The 24,156-nt window shown below is 40.6% G+C and overlaps 2 protein-coding genes across 5 annotated transcripts in view; one reads left to right on the top strand and one right to left on the bottom strand.

Moving 5' to 3' along the window:
- Nucleotides 1-1,386, top strand: part of ZRANB3 (zinc finger RANBP2-type containing 3) — a 41,085-nt gene extending 39,699 nt beyond the window's left edge. For 2 of the 3 annotated variants that reach the window (XM_056496001.1, XM_056496003.1), the window contains 2 exons: nucleotides 148-279; nucleotides 615-1,386. In XM_056496001.1, the coding sequence (XP_056351976.1) occupies nucleotides 148-279; nucleotides 615-713 (231 nt within the window). In that variant the 3' untranslated portion in view covers nucleotides 714-1,386. Of the gene's footprint in view, nucleotides 1-88; nucleotides 280-614 lie in introns of those variants that run through there. The other variant, XM_056496002.1, reaches the window with a different exon arrangement.
- Nucleotides 1,387-2,178: 792 nt separating this feature from the next.
- RAB3GAP1 (RAB3 GTPase activating protein catalytic subunit 1) lies at nucleotides 2,179-23,790 on the bottom strand. 2 transcript variants are annotated; one of them, XM_056496004.1, is made up of 24 exons: nucleotides 23,477-23,790; nucleotides 23,317-23,372; nucleotides 22,446-22,521; nucleotides 21,117-21,249; nucleotides 20,822-20,900; nucleotides 20,031-20,150; nucleotides 19,281-19,446; nucleotides 19,084-19,183; nucleotides 16,659-16,740; nucleotides 16,132-16,200; nucleotides 15,464-15,537; nucleotides 14,674-14,766; nucleotides 13,070-13,239; nucleotides 12,654-12,752; nucleotides 12,165-12,337; nucleotides 11,210-11,264; nucleotides 10,572-10,919; nucleotides 9,368-9,505; nucleotides 7,933-8,160; nucleotides 7,387-7,483; nucleotides 7,194-7,297; nucleotides 6,986-7,101; nucleotides 5,971-6,073; nucleotides 2,179-3,257 (listed from the first exon to the last, which is right to left on the bottom strand). In XM_056496004.1, the coding sequence occupies exons 1-24, from the start codon at nucleotides 23,492-23,494 to the stop codon at nucleotides 3,021-3,023; spliced, it is 2,934 nt and encodes a 977-aa protein (XP_056351979.1). In that variant the 5' UTR covers nucleotides 23,495-23,790; the 3' UTR covers nucleotides 2,179-3,020. The 2 variants fall into 2 exon arrangements, with proteins under 2 accessions (XP_056351979.1, XP_056351980.1); XM_056496005.1 differs by lacking the exons at nucleotides 2,179-3,257; nucleotides 5,971-6,073; nucleotides 6,986-7,101 and having other exon boundaries at nucleotides 7,210-7,297; nucleotides 7,400-7,483; nucleotides 23,477-23,520.
- Nucleotides 23,791-24,156: the final 366 nt, after the last annotated feature.

Genomic DNA, 24,156 nt, shown 5'->3' with positions numbered 1-24,156 from the left:
GAAGTAACTAAAAAATGCCAAGTCTGACTTTCTTTATCTTGATGAAAACTGTAGATAGCTCCTTCCCAGAACTTCCTTGTTCCTACAGTAGGATGTCCCTGTAGCTGAGCAGTGTCTCACCCCTGCCACGTGCTTTGTGTGCTGCAGCTGAATGAGATGATCAGGAGCCCAGCGGAGGGGCAGTTCTGGCAGGTGGACCACATCCAGCCCGTGTACAGTGGAGGAGGACAGTGCTCCCTGGAGAACCTTCAGACCCTGTGCACAGCCTGCCACAGGGAGGTCAGTGTGTGGAGCCAGGGAAGCCTGGCCCTCTCACAGGGAACTGGGGGGGGAAACTTCACTTGGGCTCCTCCTCAGCCCTGCTCCCTCCTCCTCCACAACCCCAGTGCTCACAGCTTCTCCCTCCCATACAGCCAGCGTGGAAAGGCAGCATTAAATTATTACAATATGACAGTTTCCTCTGGCTTTGGGAAAATGTTGCCTTAATAAACATTTGTATTTCATCATCCTGTCTACTGCAAAGATAGACTGGAGTTTGACTGTGGGCTAATGCTTTCTGCTGGATATGTTGCAAAGTGTCAATACTCACTGAAACCTGTCTCTCTCTTTTGCAGAGAACTGCAAAACAGGCCAAGGAAAGAAGCCAGCTGAAGAGAAGGTCTTTAGCTACAAAGTATGGCTGTGATATCACCAAATTTTTGGTGAAGAAGTAAAATGCACGGTACATTCAGGTACATTGTAACTGAAACTAATATAGTGTTTTCCTCTTGCACTGATTGAACAGAAACTGCTGTATCATGCTGTTGGTAGAAGAAAATAAGGAATTAAACCAAAGAAGTAATCTGTAACATCCAAAGTACTTGATCATCATGGTTTTTTATGGCCTGGTTTAAAGCTGAATTTCTGTGTGTAACTTTAATACCATTTTGAAGCATTATGGTTTCATCTTGCAGGGCAGTTAGGGCTGCAAGAATTTAAGGAAGTTCCTTCATGGACGTAGAAGATGTCTTAGTTTTACTTCTATTTGTTGTTCACATACCAAAACCACAGAAAAAAATACAGTGATGATGACAAAAACTAGCACAAGTGATTTGCCTCCTCTAGTGCTTCTCACCCATGGAAGGCTGACTCTTGGCACAGGCCTGACTTACAGGACTTTGGCATTTAGAATTTATGGCAGTTGAATTCTGGTTTTACTTAAACCAGCTTGTATTGAAATGTTACTCAGGATAGGAAACATTAAATATTAGCAATTATCTCATCAGAGGTCGTTTCTGGGAAATGCTACAGTCAAATTCTCCTTAACAAGATTGCAGAGATGCTGGTAATTCTGGACTGCTTACCTGGCTTGCTTTACAGTTACTTTAAATAAATACAGTTCTTTTTCCTGGTGATTTTTTTAATGCCGTCTCTCCTCACCCCTTGAATGCTAAGTTGTAAGCTCATATAGCAGAGCAGTGCACAACACATCATCTGACAGTGCAGGGCTGCAATTCCAACTACAGCTACTTAAAATAAGCTGAGTTACACTTCTGAGAAAAATCCTTAAAGTTATAACTCTTGAGCAGAGAAAAAGACTGTTTAAGACAAGGTAGTTGCATGAGTGCACAGTTTTCTACAGTCAAACTAAGAGGCCTTTAGCTGCATTAATGATGTTGTGTCTGAGTATTATAAAGTAATCACCTCTCCAGCAGTTTAAATGACCAGGTAGGAATAGCATGATAACCAAGTATGACTTTCAGGTTTCTACAGCCTTTACAAGAGGTTACACTGAAGTGTAATATTTCGTTAGAGGAGGAAGCCAAGAGTATCGAGGAAGAAGCTTAACCTAAATTTTTACATACCGGTAAATAAGGAATTGCCTGGTGTAATTAATTTTAAAGAAGCTACACAGTTAAACAGCAGCTACAGGTCTTTATTGTACTTACCCCATGTCTGAGGAAACACACATGCTGCCTGGAAAACAAGGTCTGTGACAAGATTTGACCTTGTTAACTTTTCTTCATCCTGAAGAATGTATTTCTACTTCACTTTATGTGAGGAAAGACTGATTCCTGTCCCCTCAAAGAAGTTTTAGGGTAACACCTGGGATCCTGCTACTAACAGCAGAACTCAACTCTCTGTTCTCAGTGTAGTCACAATGTCCTTGGATCAGAGTATACAAGGAGGGCATGGGAATACTGAGAGCCAACAGTATGTTCACGTTTATTGAGTAATGTTCACAGTACTGCAGCTGTTTGTACATTGGTCAAGTAATGCTGATCTTCTGCTGATTCTCATTCAAACATATGACAAGGTCACTGTAAAGCAACATTGGCACAAATGGGGTGAGGGGCCAGAGGTGACAGAGCTGTCCCCTCCTCTCTCATCGATGACAGGGAGTGCAGGCAAATAGCCTCAGCAAACACCACTGAGTTGCTCACAGTGAAACACCTCTGGGGTGTCATTTCCATCAGCTTTGGCCCTTGCACACAGGGAAGGATATAAAGTATCCCACTGCAGGCTGTCTGTCAGACTCACTGCGCACTTAGTTCTGTCCCAGAGAAGTGAAGACATCTGGCCAACCAGCAGAGTTTAGCACAATCTAGAGAATGAACTGTACACTTTAAATAAAAATAGGATATTTCAGAAGCACTTGAAACAGTAATTAACCAAAAAATACTGGGCTCTGTAATTATGATTAGTAATAAATATAAATTACTTAATGTTTATATATATCAATTTAAGTGGACTAATGTCACTTGATAAAGTCTGATCCTGAAGTGTAAAGCAGCATGTTCTGCATAAATTTCAACACGAATATTTGCACACAGCCCATTCAGGTCCGTAATTAAGCTAATGCAAGGAAAGAAAGATATGCTCCCTCTGGACTGAGAGTTTGAAACCACTCCTGAAGTCATTCCAAACCTCGGAGATGAGTTGCTCCAGCCACCTCTCCCGGCGGCCAGTGCAAGTCCTTAGAAAGCAGCGCACGCAGTCCCTGTGCAGCGCTCCGTGCCGCAGCACTGAGTCCCTGGCGCTCAGAAGAAGGTGGTGTCCGCCGAGAAGGCCCCCGCCAGCCGGAAATCCTCGCGGGTCAGCACGCTGTACATGCGCTGCGGCAGCGCCTTGGAGTAGGGGGCGGGCCGGGGCACCGAGGTGCGCAGGATCACCTCCCGGCCCGTGGGCGGCGGGAACTCGGACTGCACGCCCTGCCTGCGCTCCTCCTGCGAGCCCGAGCGCCGCAGCTCCTCCTCCAGCGGCGGCACGGCGGGCACCTGCGACAGAGCACAGCCACAGTGACAGGCCAGGCTGCTTCTGACTGGGATGCAGAAAGCTGTTCTCAGAGGAAGATTAGAAATGGGGAACACATCTAGAAGCTTTATGTGTACACAGAGCGAAGCACTAATGGGATGCTAGGAAATAAAGCGAAAGTAACCAGATGGAAGAACCCTCGTGTGAATGGTGAAGCTCTGCCTAGCTGAAATTCTTGATGCCGTGGCAGTGTGAAGCAAGGGTTGTGACTGGAGGAAATGGTGCTCTGTCCTCAGATCCCTGCAGCTACAGGAGCCCAAGACAGCTTCCACTTCAAAATCATCAGTTCCACTAATGCAGTCCTGACATTCAGCTGCCTTTCAGACTCCAGCACTACTGCAGGATGGGCTTTGCACGGCCAGAATCACTCTGAAATCACTCTGCAGAGCGAGTGAGACACTGCACAATCCCAATGGCTGTTCATTGCCTCAGAGCCAGGCAGCAGCAACACTGATGCCTGGATACTGGAAGAAGGGCTGGCATGCCCAATAAACATTCCCAATTACACATACCTATGGATACACACCCCAACCAATACCCTAATAGTGTCTTTCCTAATTCAAGCATGTACATTGACACCACCACTGAGGTGTGGCAGAAGCCACTGGCTGCTGGCTCTCTGCTCCCAGCCCTGCTTGGCTCTGCAGGCAGTGCCACAGAACCCACCAAGTGCCACATGTTCCCATAAGAACAGCTCCAGGAAACCAAGAGAGGATCTTCCCTGTGCTACACTTTACACAGTTACCCTGCTTCTTTCCCAAATATTTCCAAAAGCATCAGGAAGTGTTGGGAATGCAGCATTCAGCTAATTGTTCATCAACACCTCCCCCAAACATGAACAAACAAACAGTGGTGCAAAAAGAATATAAAGGCATGGCCACATATTGCAGCATCAAAATACATCAATACTCACTTGAAGAAATGTTTTTTGTTTGGTTGGGTTTTTCATTTTGAGAATTTTTTTGGTTTTTTTCTATTAAACATCTCTCTCTCTCTCTTTTCACTATGCATTATTAGGCTCTAAAAATATAGTGTGAATGCAGGAAAACCATTCTGGAAACACAGAGGTACTTTTACGCTCAATACATGAACACCAGTACAAACTGAATCCGCTGCTGCACTATATCTACCAGAAGGTTCAGCTCTGTACAGAGAAGATGAAAGGGAAAGGAGGGACAAAGTTGGTTACCTCATCAGAAGATTCAGTCAGCTTGGAAAGGGATGAGAAAAGAACCAATGATGAAAGACAGAAACAAAGGCAAGTCAGAGGTGGCTTACAAGAGGTTAGGAGGAGACTGTAGGTTTAAGAGACATCATGCACTCCAAGAACATGCACTGGCTATCAGAATTTTCCTGAGAAAACTCAAGAACAGAACACATCATACACAGCTCAGAGAAGAGTCCAGGTTCAAAAGGTAATGAACAAGAAACTAATTTCACTTCTATTTACCAAACAGCTCTCTACTGAAATAACTCATGACAGGTTAAACACAAAGTGGGGTTCGTAGCACATTGGCTCCTATCCCACTAAGAAACATTAACGCTGACCAGCTATTAGTGGGAAGTACCTGTAACCTGCTTCAGTTAGTGGTGTTTCAAAACAAAACCCGAGACATTAGCACATATCCTAAAGATTTGAAAACACACTGCCTCTCAAAGAGACAAATGCGTATGTGTGCATCACTTACAGAGCACAGTCTTGGGCTTTAGAGGGGAGTCTGTAAGGGTGGCTGGTTGGCAGGTTCAGATTTGCAAACACATTTTCCCTAAAGACTGGAAGAATAAAAGAAGCATCCTGATTTTCATTCCTCAGAATAACCATAGTCTGTTTTCAGAATGGTCCTTTTTATGGTGTGTTGCAAAATACAGGTTATTACAAAAGCATTGATCTCTTTGAAGTGTTTAACACCCAATAACAACATTTTTTCAGCAATTATTTCCAAATGGGATTTCAGGCTGCTACCTTGTTATTACCACTGTAGTTAAGTTTGAGTTAGAAAATCTGATGCTCTGAACAGGTGTAATTCTGATATAAACTGAAGGCTGACTGCAGTCCATGAAGTTTGGAAATCAATACTTTCAGGCTAATTATTCCAAAGACTGCTTAAGAGAAAAAGGCAACATTTATATCAATATCAGCAAGGGAAGGGTCTCCAGAAAACAGATGCAACACTCGCAATAGGGAAACTAAATGCAGAAACTGGAAAAGAACTGAAACTTCCTAAGCATGCTCGTTTCCACAGAAGAAATCTCAAGTATTCCAATCTTAAGCCTCAGTTTAAGAAGTTACTCCTTCTAAAATACATAATGTTATGACTTGGTTTTCTACGTTCTTCTGTGAAACAATCAACACTTGACCTTGCTGTGATGAGGCAGAAATTTCTCTTGCCTTAATAGCATTACTGATGTTACCATTTGCAGTACATAAAGCATTACTGACACCTCTATCTACCCAGCTGGCTTCATCTGTTTAACATCCCAGCTCACTCACTCTTCTTTGGTCTTGCACGGTTCTGTTACTGCCAAAATCATGTTGAACATCACAGAAAACACTTCAAGCACATTTATGACAATACATGCAGATATGCAGACAAAATACACTGGCACCCTATGGTAACTCGTTGCCTCATTCTGGTTAAATCAGAAGTGTCTGCACGACCCAGAGCTCTCTCTTACCCTCTGAGCATTCACAAACAGCTTGTGAATGATACTGCCAGCAGGTCCTCTTCCTGCACCAACAACTGACACTTCTGGCTGCTCCAGGAGACTGTTTACAAATCTGAAAGAACAAACAATTGAAAAGGAAAAGGGAATGGTTAATCCTTGGCCAGATCCAGTGTGCTGATCTAAATGAGCTGTTTCCTGTGCCAAGGCCATCACCAAGCATCATTTGCTCAGGGTGAGAGCTGGCAGATTCTCTTAGTTCTATATTCTAAAAGTTTAGGGAAAAAACTCTCCTCTCAGTTACCCAAGAATGAAACCCAGGCTTCTAAAGCAGATGCATAAAATCAACAGGAAAGCCTCCATGGTGTTGGTCATGCAGAAGTATTCACAATGTGACATTTTTCTTTAGCACACACACATTGCCTTGGTCAGACACAACATCTCTGAACTCCCAACAGGTACTGCACAAATGTCATCTCTCCCTCTCAGCACAGCAGCAGGAAGTTAACTTGGGTTTTATAACATATTAGTCATCTTGAGCAGCAAGTAAACAATCTGACAGCAGGTAGTGATGCAAGGGAACATTCCTTGTCACTTTCCATTAAGAGCTGCTCAGTGATGTTTCACATCAGCAAGGAGACAAGAATAAGAAAACTGGGACTATTTCATTCCATAATATTTATTAAAAATACTAAATTTCTAGTCCTAATTTTACTGCTATGGTAAAAGAGTTCATAAACTGTATCTTTTATATACACAAAAAATATAGTCCCCAGCACTATCAAGATAAAACCAAATTCTACTAAAAAAACCTGGACTAAATGTCTCCAAAGATACTTAATTGGAGGAGCACTGAAGGTACCCACACACATCATCTCTAGACAGCCTAGTGATAGGGATACCAAATATGATTCCTAAGTATTTCTTTATTGTCACCATTGTCATAAGTTTTGAAAGTAAAAACAAGGACATCAGAGGAAAAACAAAACAACACAGTGCAAAATAAGAATTCAAAAAAACCAGTCACCTTTGTAGATCTTCCTTCTCCTCTTCATTTTCACATTTCTCTACCCCAAATTTTGCTTTGAGAGACCTTGCCCTGGCAATGATGGCTTCCACACTCATAATCTGAGCGATAATTTCCTGCAAGCGTTTGATAAAAGGGAAAATTAAAAAGATGTTCTTTTAACAAAAGTCTGTCAGGTTTTCAGCCCCAGCCACTACAAAAGCCTTACTTCCAACTTCTTATCCTCTGGACTGGGAAAACGTAGCACTTTGCTGGAATGTGATACTATCTGCTTAATAATCTTCTTAACTGAAGATATATCTTCTAGTGCTTCTATTATAAGGAAAGAAACAAAGTTGTAATTACTGACTGCATCACTGCTCCTTCTTAAATATCTTAATAATTTATTAAACATTATTTACCTTCCTCCTTTACCTTGAGTACAGCTGCATGGATGATGCAAGGCAGGAGATGCCTTGCAAGGTCAGCTGGTTTCTGAACTGCAAGATAATGAAGGACCTGCAACATTAGAAAATTTAGTATTTTAGTGATCAAAACTACTTCCCAACAAGTTACCTAAGAAAAATGAATTCACAAGAATGGAACACCACTGTAAGACAGGACTTGAGATGCAGTTTTACATGAATCCTCCCAACAGGTTCGAATGAAACTAAAAATAACTGTATTAGGAAACTAAAATGTTCCTAACACGTATGCAGGTAAAAATCTGGTTTATTTACTAATAATTCAAAGAAATACCTAAGTAACACTGCATACTTTTAGTTACTTCAAACACCCTCCTGTAGAGCAGCAGGTATTTCCGATCAACCCTAAGCCATGTACAAAACAGTTCAGTAACTCTGAGAACACAGTGCAAGGACCTGTCAGTGTTTAAATGCTGCAGGGGAGGAAGGAAGGGCTGCAGGGAGCATCACAGCCCAGACTGGCACCAGCCCCAGAGCTTTCACCTTCTCAGCCTCCCTGGTGTCATCGAAAAGCCTCTTCTGCCTCCGTGCTGGGACTGGCTTTGCTGTCTCCCAGGCCTCCACCCACATGTTGCTGGGAATCTTCATCCGGGCGCTCAGCTCACCCCTAATGACTTTATTGCCCTTCTCATCAACCACTTCCTCCTCGATGTAGTCCCTAGGCGAGTACCACCTCACAAAATCCTCCAGACAACAGCCAGGATTAGCTGCCTGCAGGGAGGACAGAAAATTTGTTCCTGAAAAATCCTAAAAAAACATGACATCTTGGATAGGAGGGCAATGTGGTTTAGTGGGTAAATCACAGAATAAGAGAGAGAACTAAGGAAATTCTTCTGTCTGCAGCCAACAAACTGTACAGTAGGATAGAGAGAATAAAGCATAAACCAAGACAATGGCAAGCGGTAAAACCCACATCAGCAGCAACAACAAAAAAAACTACCTTCTCATCATCCACTATATGTACATTCATTACATTCATCAGTTATTTCAGGCAAGCTCAAAATTATATAGTTAAGATTCTACCTGGCACCTGCCACATGCAATAAATAGGTATTTTCACTAACCTTATGCCATTAAAGAATCAGTAGGCTGCCTAAGCATGCTTTCAGCACTGACTTTCCACCTTTTAACACTCCAAATTCACCATTTCCTTCCTCTTTTAAATAGGAACTTTAAAAATGTATCTTCCCCAAACAAAAATAACTTTGTTTTTCATAGATGCAATATCATCACAATTAACTGCATCTACAGGTCCAGAACATAAAAGCAATCCTAGTTTTCTATTTGATGTACCTATGAAAACTATTTGTGCTTCCAATTATAGTTCTCTATTTTTACTTTGATATTTCAGATTACTTGCACCATATAAATAAAACTACATATATCTAATATGCCATGAGTCACTGTTCATAAGCTGATTACTGTTATATTATAAATATTCTAACTGTACAGCACAGTATATCCTTTCACCATTAAACACTGTGATAATTAAAAATATATATATGGTTATTTCACTACAAAATCTCTAATCTGTTTAGTGTTGGGCTCCTATGATGACAGCAGTGGATGTGCTCTTAGCTCCCTCTGCAGAGCTCAGACAAGAAATGAAACCCAAAACCACAGTGAGTCCAGTCCCAACCTGATGAACAGCTGCTTTAATTCACAATTGATCGTTTTTATGCTGGATGTGTTTTTTCCCTTCCCACAGACATTGTGTAAATTTCCTGGGATGTTACAGCATAACAGACCACATCCTCATAGATTTTGAGATGTGCCAAGAGTTTTCTCAATAGATTTTCTTTTCAACTTGAAACCAGTTAAAAACTTAGAAACCTTCAGAACTGTCCAACACAAGCAAGAGGGAGAGTTTACTGAAGAAGAAAGCAATCCAGTTTCACCCAAGCCCGAGCAGCACTACCTTGAAGGACTCCATGTCGGAGAGCAGGCAGGCGCTCTGCATGCGCGCCCGCAGGTGAGCTCCCTCTGCCGACGTGCCCAGCTTGGCCAGCACCTCCGACTGCTCCTCCAGCAGGTCTTCAGTCATGGGGGCTGGCTCCTGGCACAGCAAACACACAGAGTTACAAACAGCCTCTCCTGGACTCAGAGCAAGGGAGGAGAAGCAGGAAGCTCCCTCTCACCACAAGTTCATTCTGCTCCGTTTCTACTTAAAGGAAATGATCGCAACTTTCACTGCTTAAACAGCTCAGCCTCAAGTTGTGCATCTGAAGAGGATGCTAACAAAGAAACTAAACAGCAAATAACCTGGGAATGAGGTAATAGTATAAGGATAAAATGCCAAAATCCAAATGAAATCAAGCAAGTGTTTGACTGGTACAATTTGGCTGAGATGGATGAAAATCTACCCAAAGCAATGCAGGATTTTTTTGCTGTTGATACTGTCAGTACATAATTAATTGAGGACATTTTGCCCAGCTACACTCTGCTCATGTTTCACCCAAACAAAGTATCATTAATTAGAAATAATTTCTCTCAGGAGAACAAAAACTACTGTATTCTTCATGCATGGCTGATTTCAAACTATTTTCTGTGACAGCACCACTTCCTATTTTATCGCTGGTCACTCTGCAGGAAAGCCGGTTGATGTCAGGTAACATTTCTAGTTGTTTGATGGTAAACCTACTTTAGAGATGGCACCAAACCTAATGACTATGGCCTTTTAGATGTGAGATGAGAAATTATAAAAAAAACAAATACAGCAGCAAAACTGACCCAGTACTGTGCAGTCAGGCAAAAATCTCTGTGGTGCAAGGACTACAGCAGTTCCTATTTTATAGGAAAAAAAGTGAGGGGACGGAAAATACCTCAAGAACTGGAAATAAAAAGAACCCCAAATTTAGGCAAGGAATTTTAATTCTTGTTTAAAAATTTTGTTCGGAGTGAAATTTGGTACAGGTAATTACTCTCAAATAAAACAAAGAATGTGTGAGATTAACAGCCTCATTAAGTTTTAAAGATTAGAAACAAGGTCTTAGGTCAAAACCACTCAATTTTATCAACAGACAAGGCTGTAAGCTGCAAACTGTTTGCAGTGTAACAGTCCCAGGTATGAACCATGTTCTGTGTATTCTATGGCACATCTGGCTCAGCTCCCGCTCCCTCACCTGTGTTATTGGAACGTAGAGAGGCTCTCCTGGATGCAGCAGCATCAGTTTTCCATGTGGATGCAAACGACCTTCTGGCTTTAAATTTACAGACTCTTTTGCTCCTTTCTTGCCATTTTCCTGTCCATTTCCTTTAAGATCTTCTGTGTCACTGAGACATTCAAAAAACTCCTCTTCGCTGTCACTCCACGATTCCCAAGACTTGCCAAATTCTTTTTCTGGGTTTTCCCCAGAGTGGTCTCCTCCTTTGGCACCATCACCAGAAGCACCACCAGGTGAACGATCAGACATGCTCCCCCTTTTCCCCTCATCTCTTGCTTTCTTCCTTTCAATGCAACAATTTAGCATCTAATTTAACACGTTAAAGGAACGAAAAAAAAAAATTGTTCAGTAATTATTTCCCTTATGGAGACAATCATACAGAAAAACTTGTAGAGCCACTGCAAAATTGCAATTCTAAAAGACAACAATTCCACTGAACTTGTTGCTATAACAAAATTTTTCTCAAAAATTGAATTCCATACTCAAAAGACACAAGCATAAGTAAATCTACAAAAACAACGTATTATAGCTAATAATTACTATAATTTTGACAATTTCCTTAGGAGAAAAATCATTCTTAAATTTGGGATATTTACCTGAAGTTTCTGATGCAGTAAACAACATCTCAGATCTGGAGAGCCATTAGCTAATCTAACAAAAGGTAGAAGTGTGACCATTATCAATTATAAAGTTCAATCTTTCAACACGTGGTCTTAAATCACATGATATCTAGAACAGGGACAAATACCCACACTGAACCCACCCCCACCATTTAAACTACACAGCTCTTCTGTTGTCTCAGTAGACAAGCCCAGAATTTAAATTACATGTGTTTCCCACAGCTCATTTCAGGAGCTCAGAGATCACTCACACTAGTGTGAAACATTTCCTGGTCAGTTTTCCAATTGGAAGCTGAAAAGGTAACTGCTTTCAAACAGGAATTAAGCATCTTTGACTACTTTTAAAATCGCAATGATACAGTGGAGTCATAGCTATACATTTCAGCTTCTATTTTATCTGCTAGTGTAACAACTTCAATGTACAAACTAGTGATTAAATGGCCAGCCCACCACATTAACAAAATATCCCAAACCCCAACCAAAATACCATACACTAAAAGCAGGGTATGTTACTGCTCTACCTCATCTTGAGAGAGCCCTTGGTTTGGTCTGCCCCAAGCTCTCCTGCAGCAGACAGAAACTGGAAGAGTTGGAATACCTGAAAAGGCCACTGCACCAGCAAGACCTTGGAACAGCTCCCTTAGAAGAGAGGTGAAACTACACACAGTAAGTTTTTTCCCCACCTGTATTCACACAGTAGAGTGGATGTCTAAGTTAGGCTTCCCCAGGCATCTTGAAGTTTTCAAAAGAGGGCACAGATGCTTTTCCATACTATCTGCCCTTTCTTGCATTAAGGAAGTAGGTTAATAAAAACAGAGATAGCATTTGCAATTAAAAAAACTCAAAACTATGTTTCAAAGTCACAGTTACCCCACTCAGTTCCTGGAACAAAGAACATTTTCTATGACCAAGGAGCAACAACAAGTCTTACCCTGGAATAAGGTAGTTGTTCTCCCATCTGTAACGCATTTCCAGCACAAACTCTTGCCAAAGATGTGCCACTCCTTTGACTCCGCCATGGTAGAAGTTTATCATACAAAGACATAAAGCTAATTTGTATGTCAGACTGTCAGATGGAGCAGACTTAAAATGACTGAAGAGATTCTAGGGAAGAAATAAAAGAAGGAAATATAGAAACAATGGCTTTGTTTTCCAAAACCATGAGATCTCTTTCCTGTTTGTCAATGTTAGTGGCTAAGCAACATTTTAAGCTTAGAAGATACCAAAAACTATAGTCTTTGGGAAGAAAAATGGAATTAGAAGGAAACAGAAATCATCACTATTTCTACCTACAGATTCCACAAAGGTAAATTCGTCTTTCCAAAAGCTAAGTATTACAGGATGTAGGGCAAGCACAGCAAAGTCTGTATAAAACACGCAAAAAATTGCTTTCTCTCTTGTGTCACTTAACAAAACTTACATAATCTTCATTCTCTGGAGGAGGATTGTTTCCTGCTGAAGTGCTGGCTCTGCTTTCAAATACATCTGCAAGTTTGTCAGCAGCATCAGGAAATAAGAACTTGAAGAAATAAAAAAAATAACCTTCCATCAGTATGGTTTTTCTGGCTTTCCCACTTTCTCCATAAAGCTACTACTGGCTTCATACCAGCAATCCCTGTAATTAAAATTGTTAGCAGAGTTCAGAGACCAGTTTTAGCCCACTTACAGTACACACACTTGTAACAACTTGGGCTGTTCCAAGAAGTTGCTAAATGCAATTCAAATACTGGAACTGACATTAGATATCTTTAAATCTGCCATAGGCTCTAAACCAAATGTATCAGTGTATGAAGTCCACCTGCTCTCTGAATGCATGTGCAGGGACAGCTCACTCACCAGGAGAATGGTGTTCAGTACATCATTGTTCAAAGGAGACTCATCCACACCTCTGTGCTTGCGGATCTTTTTCTTGGCACTGTGAACCATGTTTGTGACTGATAGTTTGGGGATTGGCACTGGTGCTGGCTCTGTGAGCTTCGACAGCGCATGGGTGATATCAGCAACCTCTAGCAAATAAAATAAAAGCAATTAGAACAAACTACAAAAAAAACCCAAACACTAGAACATGTATCTTCAAAAGTTCATCTGTCTTAATCAGCCTATTTACCTTGTATTGATATTTAACCCCTTGTGAACCAGAGCTACGCCTCTGCTGGCACATTCCATGCCTGACATTCACTGCTCTTAGCAAATACAAGCAGCAGAAGGAGCTCAGAAATGAGTCACAGACCGTCCTTGAATTAATTCATCAAATAAAGTCTAGACTGAGCTGGCTGCACGCAGTGTCTGCTGTAGCAACACTGCTACTGCAGAGTTACCAACAGAGTATCCCAAAAGCCTGCTGGAGACTCAGTGTTTAAACCTGTTCATACATCATACCAATAAACACACTGCAGGTAACAAAGACTGCTCCAGCACATGCTAAAGCTTTAGATAAATCTTAAATAAATCCTGTATTAATCACTGGCCTGACATAATGTAAGCACAATTCTGTTTTAGAGTCGTCAGGTAAACTTCTCAATCAAAAAGACTGGGTTCTCAAATCAAAAGTCTGGGTTTTTTCAGAGCTGCTGCTGGTAAACTTGAGAATGTCTCTTACAATAAACTGAATTAATACTGTTATAAGGAGAGCTGACAAATTTAATTAGCAGCAGCCTGAAAAAGCCCATACTGGCAAAGCGAGAGCTAAGAAGGGCTAAAGAAACTGTATGTCAAGGACTGTGAGTAATACACACCCTCCTCATTCTAACACCTTTTTAAGCTCACTGGCAAGCTCCTTCAGAACTAAGATCAAGTATAACCAAGGAAAATACATTGATACAGGCCATATTTGGAGGGAAGAACAGGTGACAAGCAGCAGGAAGGAAGGAAATTTTCATTATATACAGCAAGCAAAGACAAAGAGAGGGACAGAGACATCAAAAAGATGGCAGTATTTATATAGCTGGGATAAAGCCCGAATTGCTGGTCAGATAATTTGGGAAGTTTTTATTTTCTTTTTTCCTTAAGAGAGGATGAGAGCAAAGCCTTTCCAAGAGATCAGAGATTCTTTAAAATGGCTGTTAACATGTACTAGAGAGTACAGCGAAAAGAAGAAAGAAGTGGAAAAAGCAAAAGTACATAAAACTATACAGACAAATCTGATGCGTCCTATAACCAAATTCTTGTACATTCTAGTCAAATTTAAGCTCTTCTATTCCTGTAAAAAGAAACAGCCACAACCATAACAGAGGCAATTGTCCCTCTGGGACTCTGGGAGCTAAACTTGTCTAGACTTCATGAGAAATTTCATCATGTAGTCCTGGCCAGAAAATTCTCAGGAGTATTACAGAGAATGTGTAAGAGTTATCAATACTAGTCAAGATTAGGGTACAGGGAAGGTAAACTAACACAAAACAGTTAAATACAAATAACACAAATCAGCTGGATTTTAGTTTTACCTTTTCCTTCATCATCAAATGCAGACCTTCCAAGTATCTCATCTGTTGACTCTTTCCGACGGCAAAGCTTGAAGAATTCAGTAAGGAAGTCACCTGTAAGAGGAACAAAGCTTCTGAACTCAGCCAAAAATCTCACTGAACAATGAGCCAACACTCAAAATTATGCCCCAAGGACAGTAATTTTTAACTTTTCTGAAAGAACAGCTGATAATTTGTTCTGAAGCATAAATATCTTAAACCACATAATTAAAGCTTAGGTAAATGCACACCAAGGCAGCTCCTGGCCACCTCTCTAGAGCACAGCTCTCTCTGCAGCTTAATTCACCCAAAGCAAGATAAAACTTGGAAAGTTTTGAAACCCTTTTCCCCACAAGCTTAAAGGCAAGGACAGACACATGAGTACAGCATTCCAGAAGTATTAATCTTCCCTGTCAGACAGGTTGGTTGAACTAAGGAGATGGATACATGCAAAACACAATAAAATGGGAAGATTCTAGGAAATCTAAATTTTCATAGAACACAGAGAAAATTCTTATTCTCTGGAACCTCGTGAAATAAGAACAGAAGTGAATTTCACCATACACAGACACAGAATAAACTACAACAGGAACTTATGTATTTGCAAAGCTTGTATTCTTGAAAAAGAAGCCCAAAATACTGTTCACTCAAAAAAATAAGGGGAGTGAGCAAACAGAGACCATCAGGTAATCAACAAATCCACCCTAACTTCATAACTTAGCAATTTTAGTTAAAAAGCTGCAGGAGAAGACAGGAAATTATGTCGTCTTACCCAGTAGACACTGAGGGTTATCTGCTTTTCTAACTCTCACAGACCACTGGGGTGCTTGAAGTGGATCCAGGTCGCTTGGGGGAAAAAATTTAAAAAGAAAAAAAGAAAATAAAAAAAAAGAAAAAAGAAAACCAAATGCCACTATAAGTATTGGAAAGATGAGTATCAAATACTCAAAAAATGTCATGTCATAACCAGTGAGGTCACCACATTACATAGGAGAACATGGCAAACACTGAAATGCATGCAAGACTCCCTGTTCTCATGTATGTGCATGACATGAACATGAAACACTTCTTCCTCTTTAGCAGAAAACCTGGATGACAGTTTTTAGGAGAGGGATATCAAGCAGCAAATTCTTTTTACCTTCCATGCTCCACTATCATCTTTTCCAGGAAATACATGATACACAAAATTATCAAGTCTTAACATGAGAATATGCTCAGAACCAGGGGTTTGTGTTCTGTTGAGATTACAACACAATATTTTCTCACAGAAATGCATTTCAAAATGTGTTTTCCCAAATTAGATATTCTATCAGCTGACATTAGCATTCCTCAAAATGGGTTCTTTTTCACATGCAAAGCCACACAGTGCTTGAGATGACACTAAAATGCAGCAGTGAGCAAAAAAACCACATTTATTTGCAACTCAGACAAGATACTTACGAATAAACATCATTGTCAACAATTATCCCTTCTGCAAGGTGAGGCCACGTTGTAGCTAAATGCAGTTCACTGAAATAAAAACAAGATTTCAGTCTTTCATGATAACAGAAAGTGTTCCCTCCATCACAGTTCATGTTTTGAAGGGTATGTGTATTTGATTCCCTCTATGTACTTTGTTCTCCAGAAAGTTTTCTCACTGCATATATGAGAACAATCCAACCCTTGAACAAAAGCACATCATTTTTAAGGTTTACCTTGAGGTATATTTCAAGATAGAGATAAACAGGGTACTGCAGAAATTTATAGAAAAAGCCATATGAGCTTGAAATCTGAATATCATCAGACAATTTTACAAGTAGTCTTATTTGCCATTAAACCATTACCCTTCACAGATGCTTGTGATGTACCTGAATAATTATCTGTTGACATGCGAAATAGGCTTTAGGCAAAGCTAAGATTTGAAATAACACACCTTTAAGTCCTCCATTAAGAAAGTTCTAAAACAGTTTTCTGAACTCTTGTCTTACCTAATAGGATCTTCACAGGCACCAAATGGTAACTTCCCAAATTCCAGGCCTCCAACTTCTCCCCCAACTAGAGCGTCTATATCTGGAGAAAAATCAACACATTTTCCATAAAGAATTTGTGGAACATTTGAAGCAGCGTATCATCTTCATTTCACTGCAAAGACTCTAACTTGCAGGATGACCAGAGAAGAGCTGAGCAGTTAAGGTGACTGAGCTAGGAGAACACAGTCCTAACATACAGTCAAAGCAATTGCTTCCAACAGAAACTGGGTAGTGACTATGAAACAGGACATTCAAAGGGACAGATAAAAATCTTGTAATTTGTGTTGAGGGAAGGTTATTTCCTTCATACAGGAAATGATGACAGCTATAAAGACAGCCCAGAAGATTCAATGTTGGCACAAGAGCAGACACAAAAGTGCCATAAAAATATCTGGGCAGGAAATCAGTTCCAGGCAGAAAAGGAAGACGCTGGAAGAACAGCTTCGCAGAGTGAAAAAACAACTACTTTTAAAAGTTGACAATTTTATGAAGAGAGCTTAATCAAATAATCTCAGGGATTCCCTGTAGTCCCAGGTACTTACAGGTGCCTCCCAGCACCCTCAGGGACTTCCCACGTTATTGCCTTCAAAACATAAATCAAAACCAGACATCCTCCACTGAACAAAACTTAAAGTGGGTAATAATAATAATGTATTGTAATGCCATTACAATAATGCTGTTACAGCATCTGATCTGCAATTTTAATTGCATCTGGCAAACTGTTTACAAACAAAACAAGTGAGGTATTAGCAAAGATAAAGTATCTGGATAACTTAATTACATAATTTCTTCTGCAGAGAAGATAAAAGACATTTAAATTCTTTGGTTTTATTTGAGAAGAGCTAATTGAGCGATGGTATATAAGTTACAGTCTAGTTCTTTCCAGTGAACATAAAACCACAATTGCATGTAGCAACAGCAGTAAAACTGATGCTGTCCATCTCCAGTTTCTGTAACACACTTTGACATGGCTCCTTAACCACAATACCACTACTAAAGGAGTGGAAGTTACTCAAACTGCTCCAATCAAGAAATATGATCAGAGTCATACAACTCATCCATGACAAACCTGAGATCCTAACATAGTGAATAACTACAGCAAAGCAGAGAGACTACAGAAAATACATTTTGTGTCTGCAGAAACAATAAAAAGATAGAATCTGTGGAATTCATTTCCCAAATTCTTTAGGTAAACTTTGTTAACCAAAGAAGAACTATCATTTAAAACAGCAGTGATTTTCTCTCTCTAATAAGCAGGACTCTCTTTAAACATATCTTCAACATACATTCCTCAGCTACAGAGCACAGATTCAATCCCACTGCACTTGTTCAAAACACAGGATTTTGATTAGTGTACTTTTTTAAGCAAAGGAAAGCCAAACAATTAGATAACCAAGCCACATGAGTTATATCTCTCCAAATGTACCCTAAATACCTCAAGCTTGTTATGCAAAACTGCAACCAAGTCAAGAAAAGAACGTGAGCATTTTAACTCTTCCCTCAATTTGTACCTAAAACATCACATCACTAATAAAATGGATGTTAAGGAGGAACTAATATCTGCCTTTTTCCTAGATTTTTTTACCTTTGAGAAGTTTATAATTTTTTAAAATCAGTTTTATTTTCTGCTACTACTTACACAGAAATAGATCTGTTAAAAACAAAACCTTGATACTCAAGGAAGACAGTGCCACCCCAAGCAACAATATGAGAGATTATTTTTGGAGTACCAAATGAGCAACTACCTCTGTTTTTCCTAAACAGCATCCTTATGGCATAAACTTACCAAGTCTGCTCTATATACTTTAAATTTAGGACTATATGTTATTTTTCTCCTTCATGCAAGGCTACTATAACAAAAGACCTGTTCAGAAATTCCTCCTGCATAAAGTTTAGTACTGTGTCAACAATAACAAAAATCCAAACCTTTACCTCAAGTGAGAATATTTTCTGCTTTTCCCACTGTTAATACACTCAAATACTGTTTATGGAAACAATTGACAAAAACTCCCACAAAGTACTAGCATTTATTAGAATAAAATCTAAACATTTCCCTAAGAAATTCAGGGCAGAATTCTTCATATTCAGTCACCATTTTCATTCCACATAGATAACACCCTTTTAGAAACATCATTGTATTTCTAAATGCTGACTAACCCACATTTCCAGACACAGCCCTACCTAAAACACCTGTCCCAGCCATGAGCTACAACCTGAGAGCAGCTTTTAGGTGCCTCGCCCATCATATAAAGCGGGACTGGACTGAAGCTTTTCCTAGCAAAGCAGAAAATGTTAGAATTCTTCTGGCAAGACACACAAATGTTTTGTTTAGCATTGACTGGTGGTCTGAAAATGAGTGACTCTGAGGACACAAGTCTCCTACCTGGTGGCTGCTGTGGCCAGAAGTACTGCTGCCAGTCCTGGAGCACAAAGGTGAGCCGAATAGCCATGCTAACTGGAGGCAGAGGTGTCAAAGGGCAGCCCTTCAAAATAGCAGAGAACAAATTCAATGTAAAGAGTAAATCCTCTCAAACACTCTAGGGGTTGAACATAAATTATACAGATCAGTTTTACACTTACAATCTTGGTTTTGAAGATGTCCAGCAGCCCTGATAAATGTGTGTACTGGCTGGGCACCTTGCGCAGGTGAACCATCTCGAAGTCCGTGCGCACGCCCGGGCCCTGGCACTCCCCCACATACATCCGCCGCCACTTGTGATGGATCTGCACAAACAGGGGCACCTGACTGCAAAACAGCAAAACTGCAGATTATTTAAGTGTCCTGCTGTCTTGTAGTCTCTAAAACTAGCTGAATATTCTAGCATAACTTCAACATAATTTCATCCCTTAAAATGTATTTTCTACTAAGCAAATGCACTTTGAAACACTTGATAGGGATCACAGAAAAACACTGTTAATGTCATCATTAAACAGAATGCAGAACAAATTGCCATGCCATAATCACAGCTCTCTCCATGACTTCATTTACCTCATTTTCAGTCTATATAATTTTTGAGGAAAATTAAGAAGTTACTGTCACTACACATACAGAAGATATCTTCTTGCAGAAGTGATGTTTATCAATTCCATATTATTCCAACTTCTAGCAGCTTTTAAGAGCCCTTAAGGTTTTTAAACAATAATGAAAATAAACAAAATATTAATCCAATCTTTACATATGGGGATTTTTTCAATCCTTCTCTAACAATATTACAGTGCAAATAAAAGAACTCTGAATGTATTTTGCTAACACTTGAATACTTTTTCCCCACAAATGCAGTATGCTGGACTTTTACCTGGACATGTAAAAAGTTTTATGCTTTTACCTACCAGCCAGTATTGCCCAGTGCAATGGAAATGGAACTCAGCAAGAGGTTACACTTGGATTCACTAACAACAGCATCGTTATTTGCAGCTGGAGCAATAACCACAAACTCACGTAAGCCATACCTTGAAAGACAAAGAGAAAAAAAAGCACATTTCTAGATCCTGGCAAGCCAGCTGAAACACAATTCTAGAAAAATACTGTGACCTGAAGAACCTAGTTCTCACCAACAGATCATAGAGTCTGTTAATTTGATGCAAGTACCTCTTTATTTTTAGGGAGGTCAAGAACTGAGTGAGCATGGAGTGCTGCAGATCCTGAAATCACAAACTACCTGAGTAACAGCATTCCAACAGTGTAACATGTTTGAATGGAAGGATTTCCAGGTCTAGCAGTCCTGAGGTTTTCCAGTTAAAAATGACTGGAACTGGTTGTACATAAAACCAAACTCTCTAGAACCAATACTGTTATGTGCTCAAGATCTGCATTACTAAGAATATAGCTGTTGTTTCTTACGGTGGTGCAGCTTTCCTTTTAAAGAATGCACCTAATTTAAGAATGCACATAAAAGCCTGGTTAATATATGAAATTGAGACAAATATTTAGAGGGGAAAAACAAATTAAAGATAGGCCCATTATGGCAGGCTTTTTCTGCATTCCTTTCTTGTGTCTAGTACAAAGAATCATTTTGCCTTAGCTTTAACGTTTAATTGAAAAACCAAATACACAACTGATTGTGCCAGATTTTCCAACTGCTATGCTCATTTGCAGTGGAGATGAGAGGCAGCACACATACCATCTCACCAGACAGTGGGCTCGAGGAGGAAAGTCATTGTTCATGCACAGCAAGTCCTGCATTGGCAGAGGAAGTGCATCTGTGATAAAAATTAATACATAATCAATGTATCATCACATCCATCCAGCTCACTTACAATTGCCTTGTATTAGCACTGTGTGAATGCAAAGCAAACTAAAAGCAGAAATGTCAGATCACACTCATCACAGATGCAAATTAGCACACTGTGGACTCCACATTCTGACACTGTCTTTTGTCATTATCCTTACAACTATGGAAGGGAACTATCAGATACCTTCTCCCAGCTCTTCTTTCCCATCTTTGTCACTGGGTTCTTGTACAAGATAATGATGGGTAACTGAGAATTTGAAGTCTGCAAATGAAATTTCATCCGATTTCTCTTCCCATGTTCCTGTGGTAAATATACCCTGCATATAAAAAAACATGAAATGGTTAACATTCATTAGTCTTTAAAAGTTTATTACCTATGTGATCAACAATGTTTACTTGTGTTTTTCTACTATCTAATAGCTCAGCATGACTTAATTTCAAAAAGCAATTCTCAAAGCTCTTCATTATAAAGGTAGCTGACTGCTAAAATCCATGTTGCCAATAATCATGTTCATTTCAAAAATCAAAAGCATCTTGCAGTCTTGAGAACTATATGGCAATAAAGATTTGCATCCTCCCATATGCAGCTGCACATCTGAAGATATGCACCCTCAACTTTGCCCAGACAGAAGCTTCCCACCTGGGATTTTATCTATATCTAAACCATTCTTTGCAAATATTACCTTGATGTTTACTTTCACCAACAAATTATTATTTTTGTCTAAAACTTACAAACTTCTGTAAGGATAATTCATTTAAAAAAAAATATATAGCATGGGAATGTGTGAAAAAATCAGCATCACTGCTCCTACTAAAACAAAACAACTTGAACAATCCTTTGATCTTAAAGGGTATTAAGAAGAGAACTCTAGTCTAGAAAAGAAGAAATGCAGGAATACAGGGACAGCTAAGGTGCATTAGATATCGTAAGTTTTATTTAAAATACTCTACCTGACTGGAATAAAAAGCAATAAAATTCCTCTGGAAACAAATCAGCCATTCCATACAAACCAGCTGAGTTTATCTGCATTACTGCATAAGCAGAAGAGCTCAGCAATTTCCTCTGCATTTCACAGGACTGAGAAAGCATCACAAAGGCTCTAATTAGACTCTGAAAAAAAAAATCTCTCCCATCTATGAAACTGAGTCACGAGTAGCACTGTGCAAACCTCAGCCATAAGGACATGAGGTGTGAGAAAGGCAAAAGGCAGGACCTTAAAAAGATTCTTAAAGTATTTAGAGCAGTTTCCAGATTTAAACTGAGAGTTAAAAAAAATCCCTAAGCCCTACATGAAGATGGATTTTGTCAGGGAAACAGCTGTTTGGTAGATGACGCACCAATGAATTTACTGCAATTGTCTGTCAAATTGACACTTCTACAAGTAAAATTCCCTGATAAAGTCATTATCTGCTACATCTAAGAAAGCAGCAACAGATGAAATACATGTGTGCATTATTGTATTACTAGTTAGCAATTCAAATTCTACAGGAAAATTCAGAAGCAGTAACTGACCTTCTCTAGAGGTTTGCCTGAAGAAATCCCAATAAGTTTCCAGTCATTCAATACTTCTTCTATTTTTGAAATAAATCTATTAAGGAGGGGAAAATGCATTAATATTTGCTGAACACTAAACCTGCATTTATAATTCAGCCACCTAAAAGCAGGCAGCATGTTGTTCTACTATGGAATTCCCTAGAAAAGCCATAAAACAATCAAACAAACCCCCACAATAATAAGTATCCCAATAAAGCCAAAACAATTACTTCGTTGTACACATAACAGTCTTCCTAAGCTTAAATTTAACACAATAGTTACTTTTAGCAACTGCTGTGATCCTCTTTTGACTGCAGCACGTAACATTTAAGTAGTTTCATTGCTCACAAATAAATAAACATTTGAGACAAAATTATACACTAAATTCAGATTTAAAGCGGAACACTAAGTCTCTTGTCTCCTGACATAAGTACTTCCACTGGAAAAAGCATTTTGAAATAATACATTCACATTGCAAGACCGTTCTTCACCTTAAATTTCTTTGCACATTGTTCTGCTAACTTTTAAAGTCTTCAGCTACAAGATGACTCTCTTAACAATCAGGCAGCTACTTAGATAACACATAAGCCTTCTGAATGTATGTTCTAATCCCTTGCAAATAGGCATTAAACCAGACCTTTCACTAAGTTCAGAAACAGCTGGAACGACTTAGAGTCTCTTAAACCGCTCCCCGGCCGCGGCCTGAGCCTAATGCCGGGAAAAGGCTCCGGGAAAAGGCTCCGGGAGCTCCCGGCCGGAGGTGCGGCTGTCCAGGGCAGGAGCGGCCGGGCCGGGTTCGGCTCAGCCCCCGCCTCACCCCGCGCACAGTGAGGGGCGCGGCAGCACCTACCTCTCCCACTCGGAGGCGGTGGTGAAATCCGTGATCTCGAACACCTCCGACTCGGGCTGCGGGGAGAGAGCGGGAGAGGCGGTGAGCGGAGAGAGCAGGGGGAAGGAGGGGGAGAGTCGGGGAGCAGGGAGAGAGCGGGAGGAGCCGGGCAGACACTCACTTCGCTGTCCGCCGCCATCTTGCGCCGCTGCCGGGCCCCCACAGCGGCGGAGGCTGCCGGGAACGCGGTGGAGGGCGGCGCCTCCTCAGAGCCTGCACCTTCCTCACGGCGCGCTTCGCCCCTCGCAGCCCGCTCTTTCCGTCACAGCTCGCTTTTCCCCTCACAGCCCGCTTTTTCCGTCACAACGCGTCTGAGCTCCCTCACAGTCCGTCACGGCTCGTCCTGGTGGGGCTGTTGCCTCGCTGGTTTCCCCGCCCTGCCTCTCTCCTTCCCGGCTGGCTGCAGCCCCTCACGGGGACGCCCGCGGGCGCAGTCGCTTCAAACCGGCGCGATTCTCCCACAGATTCTCCGGCGAGAATCGAGATGGGCTCCCTCAGATGAACACAGCCCTTTGTCAGCCAGCCGGGGGCTGAGGTGTCCCCCAGGACTGGTATCCTTGTCCTGGCCTAATCCAAAGCCTTCCCCATCGTTTGTGTCACCCGGGGGACGGCGACAAATCCTTCTGGAATCCAGCAAAGCATCTCCTTTAAATACCCTTTTAACTCAATTTGAGCCCACTATATCTCTTTTATCCTGTTTTGCCCCTTAGCACACTCTGCTACTTAAAAAAATAAGAGGAAGTATCCTTAAAATTTGCGGCTAGAAAGGAGATTACAAATACTCGTGAGGGGACTGAGCGC

The sequence above is a fragment of the Oenanthe melanoleuca genome, chromosome 7 (assembly GCF_029582105.1).
Source record: "Oenanthe melanoleuca isolate GR-GAL-2019-014 chromosome 7, OMel1.0, whole genome shotgun sequence".
NCBI lineage: Eukaryota > Metazoa > Chordata > Aves > Passeriformes > Muscicapidae > Oenanthe > Oenanthe melanoleuca.
The sequence above is the reverse complement of the archived record's forward strand: the minus strand, read 5'-3'. Positions and strand labels throughout refer to the sequence as shown.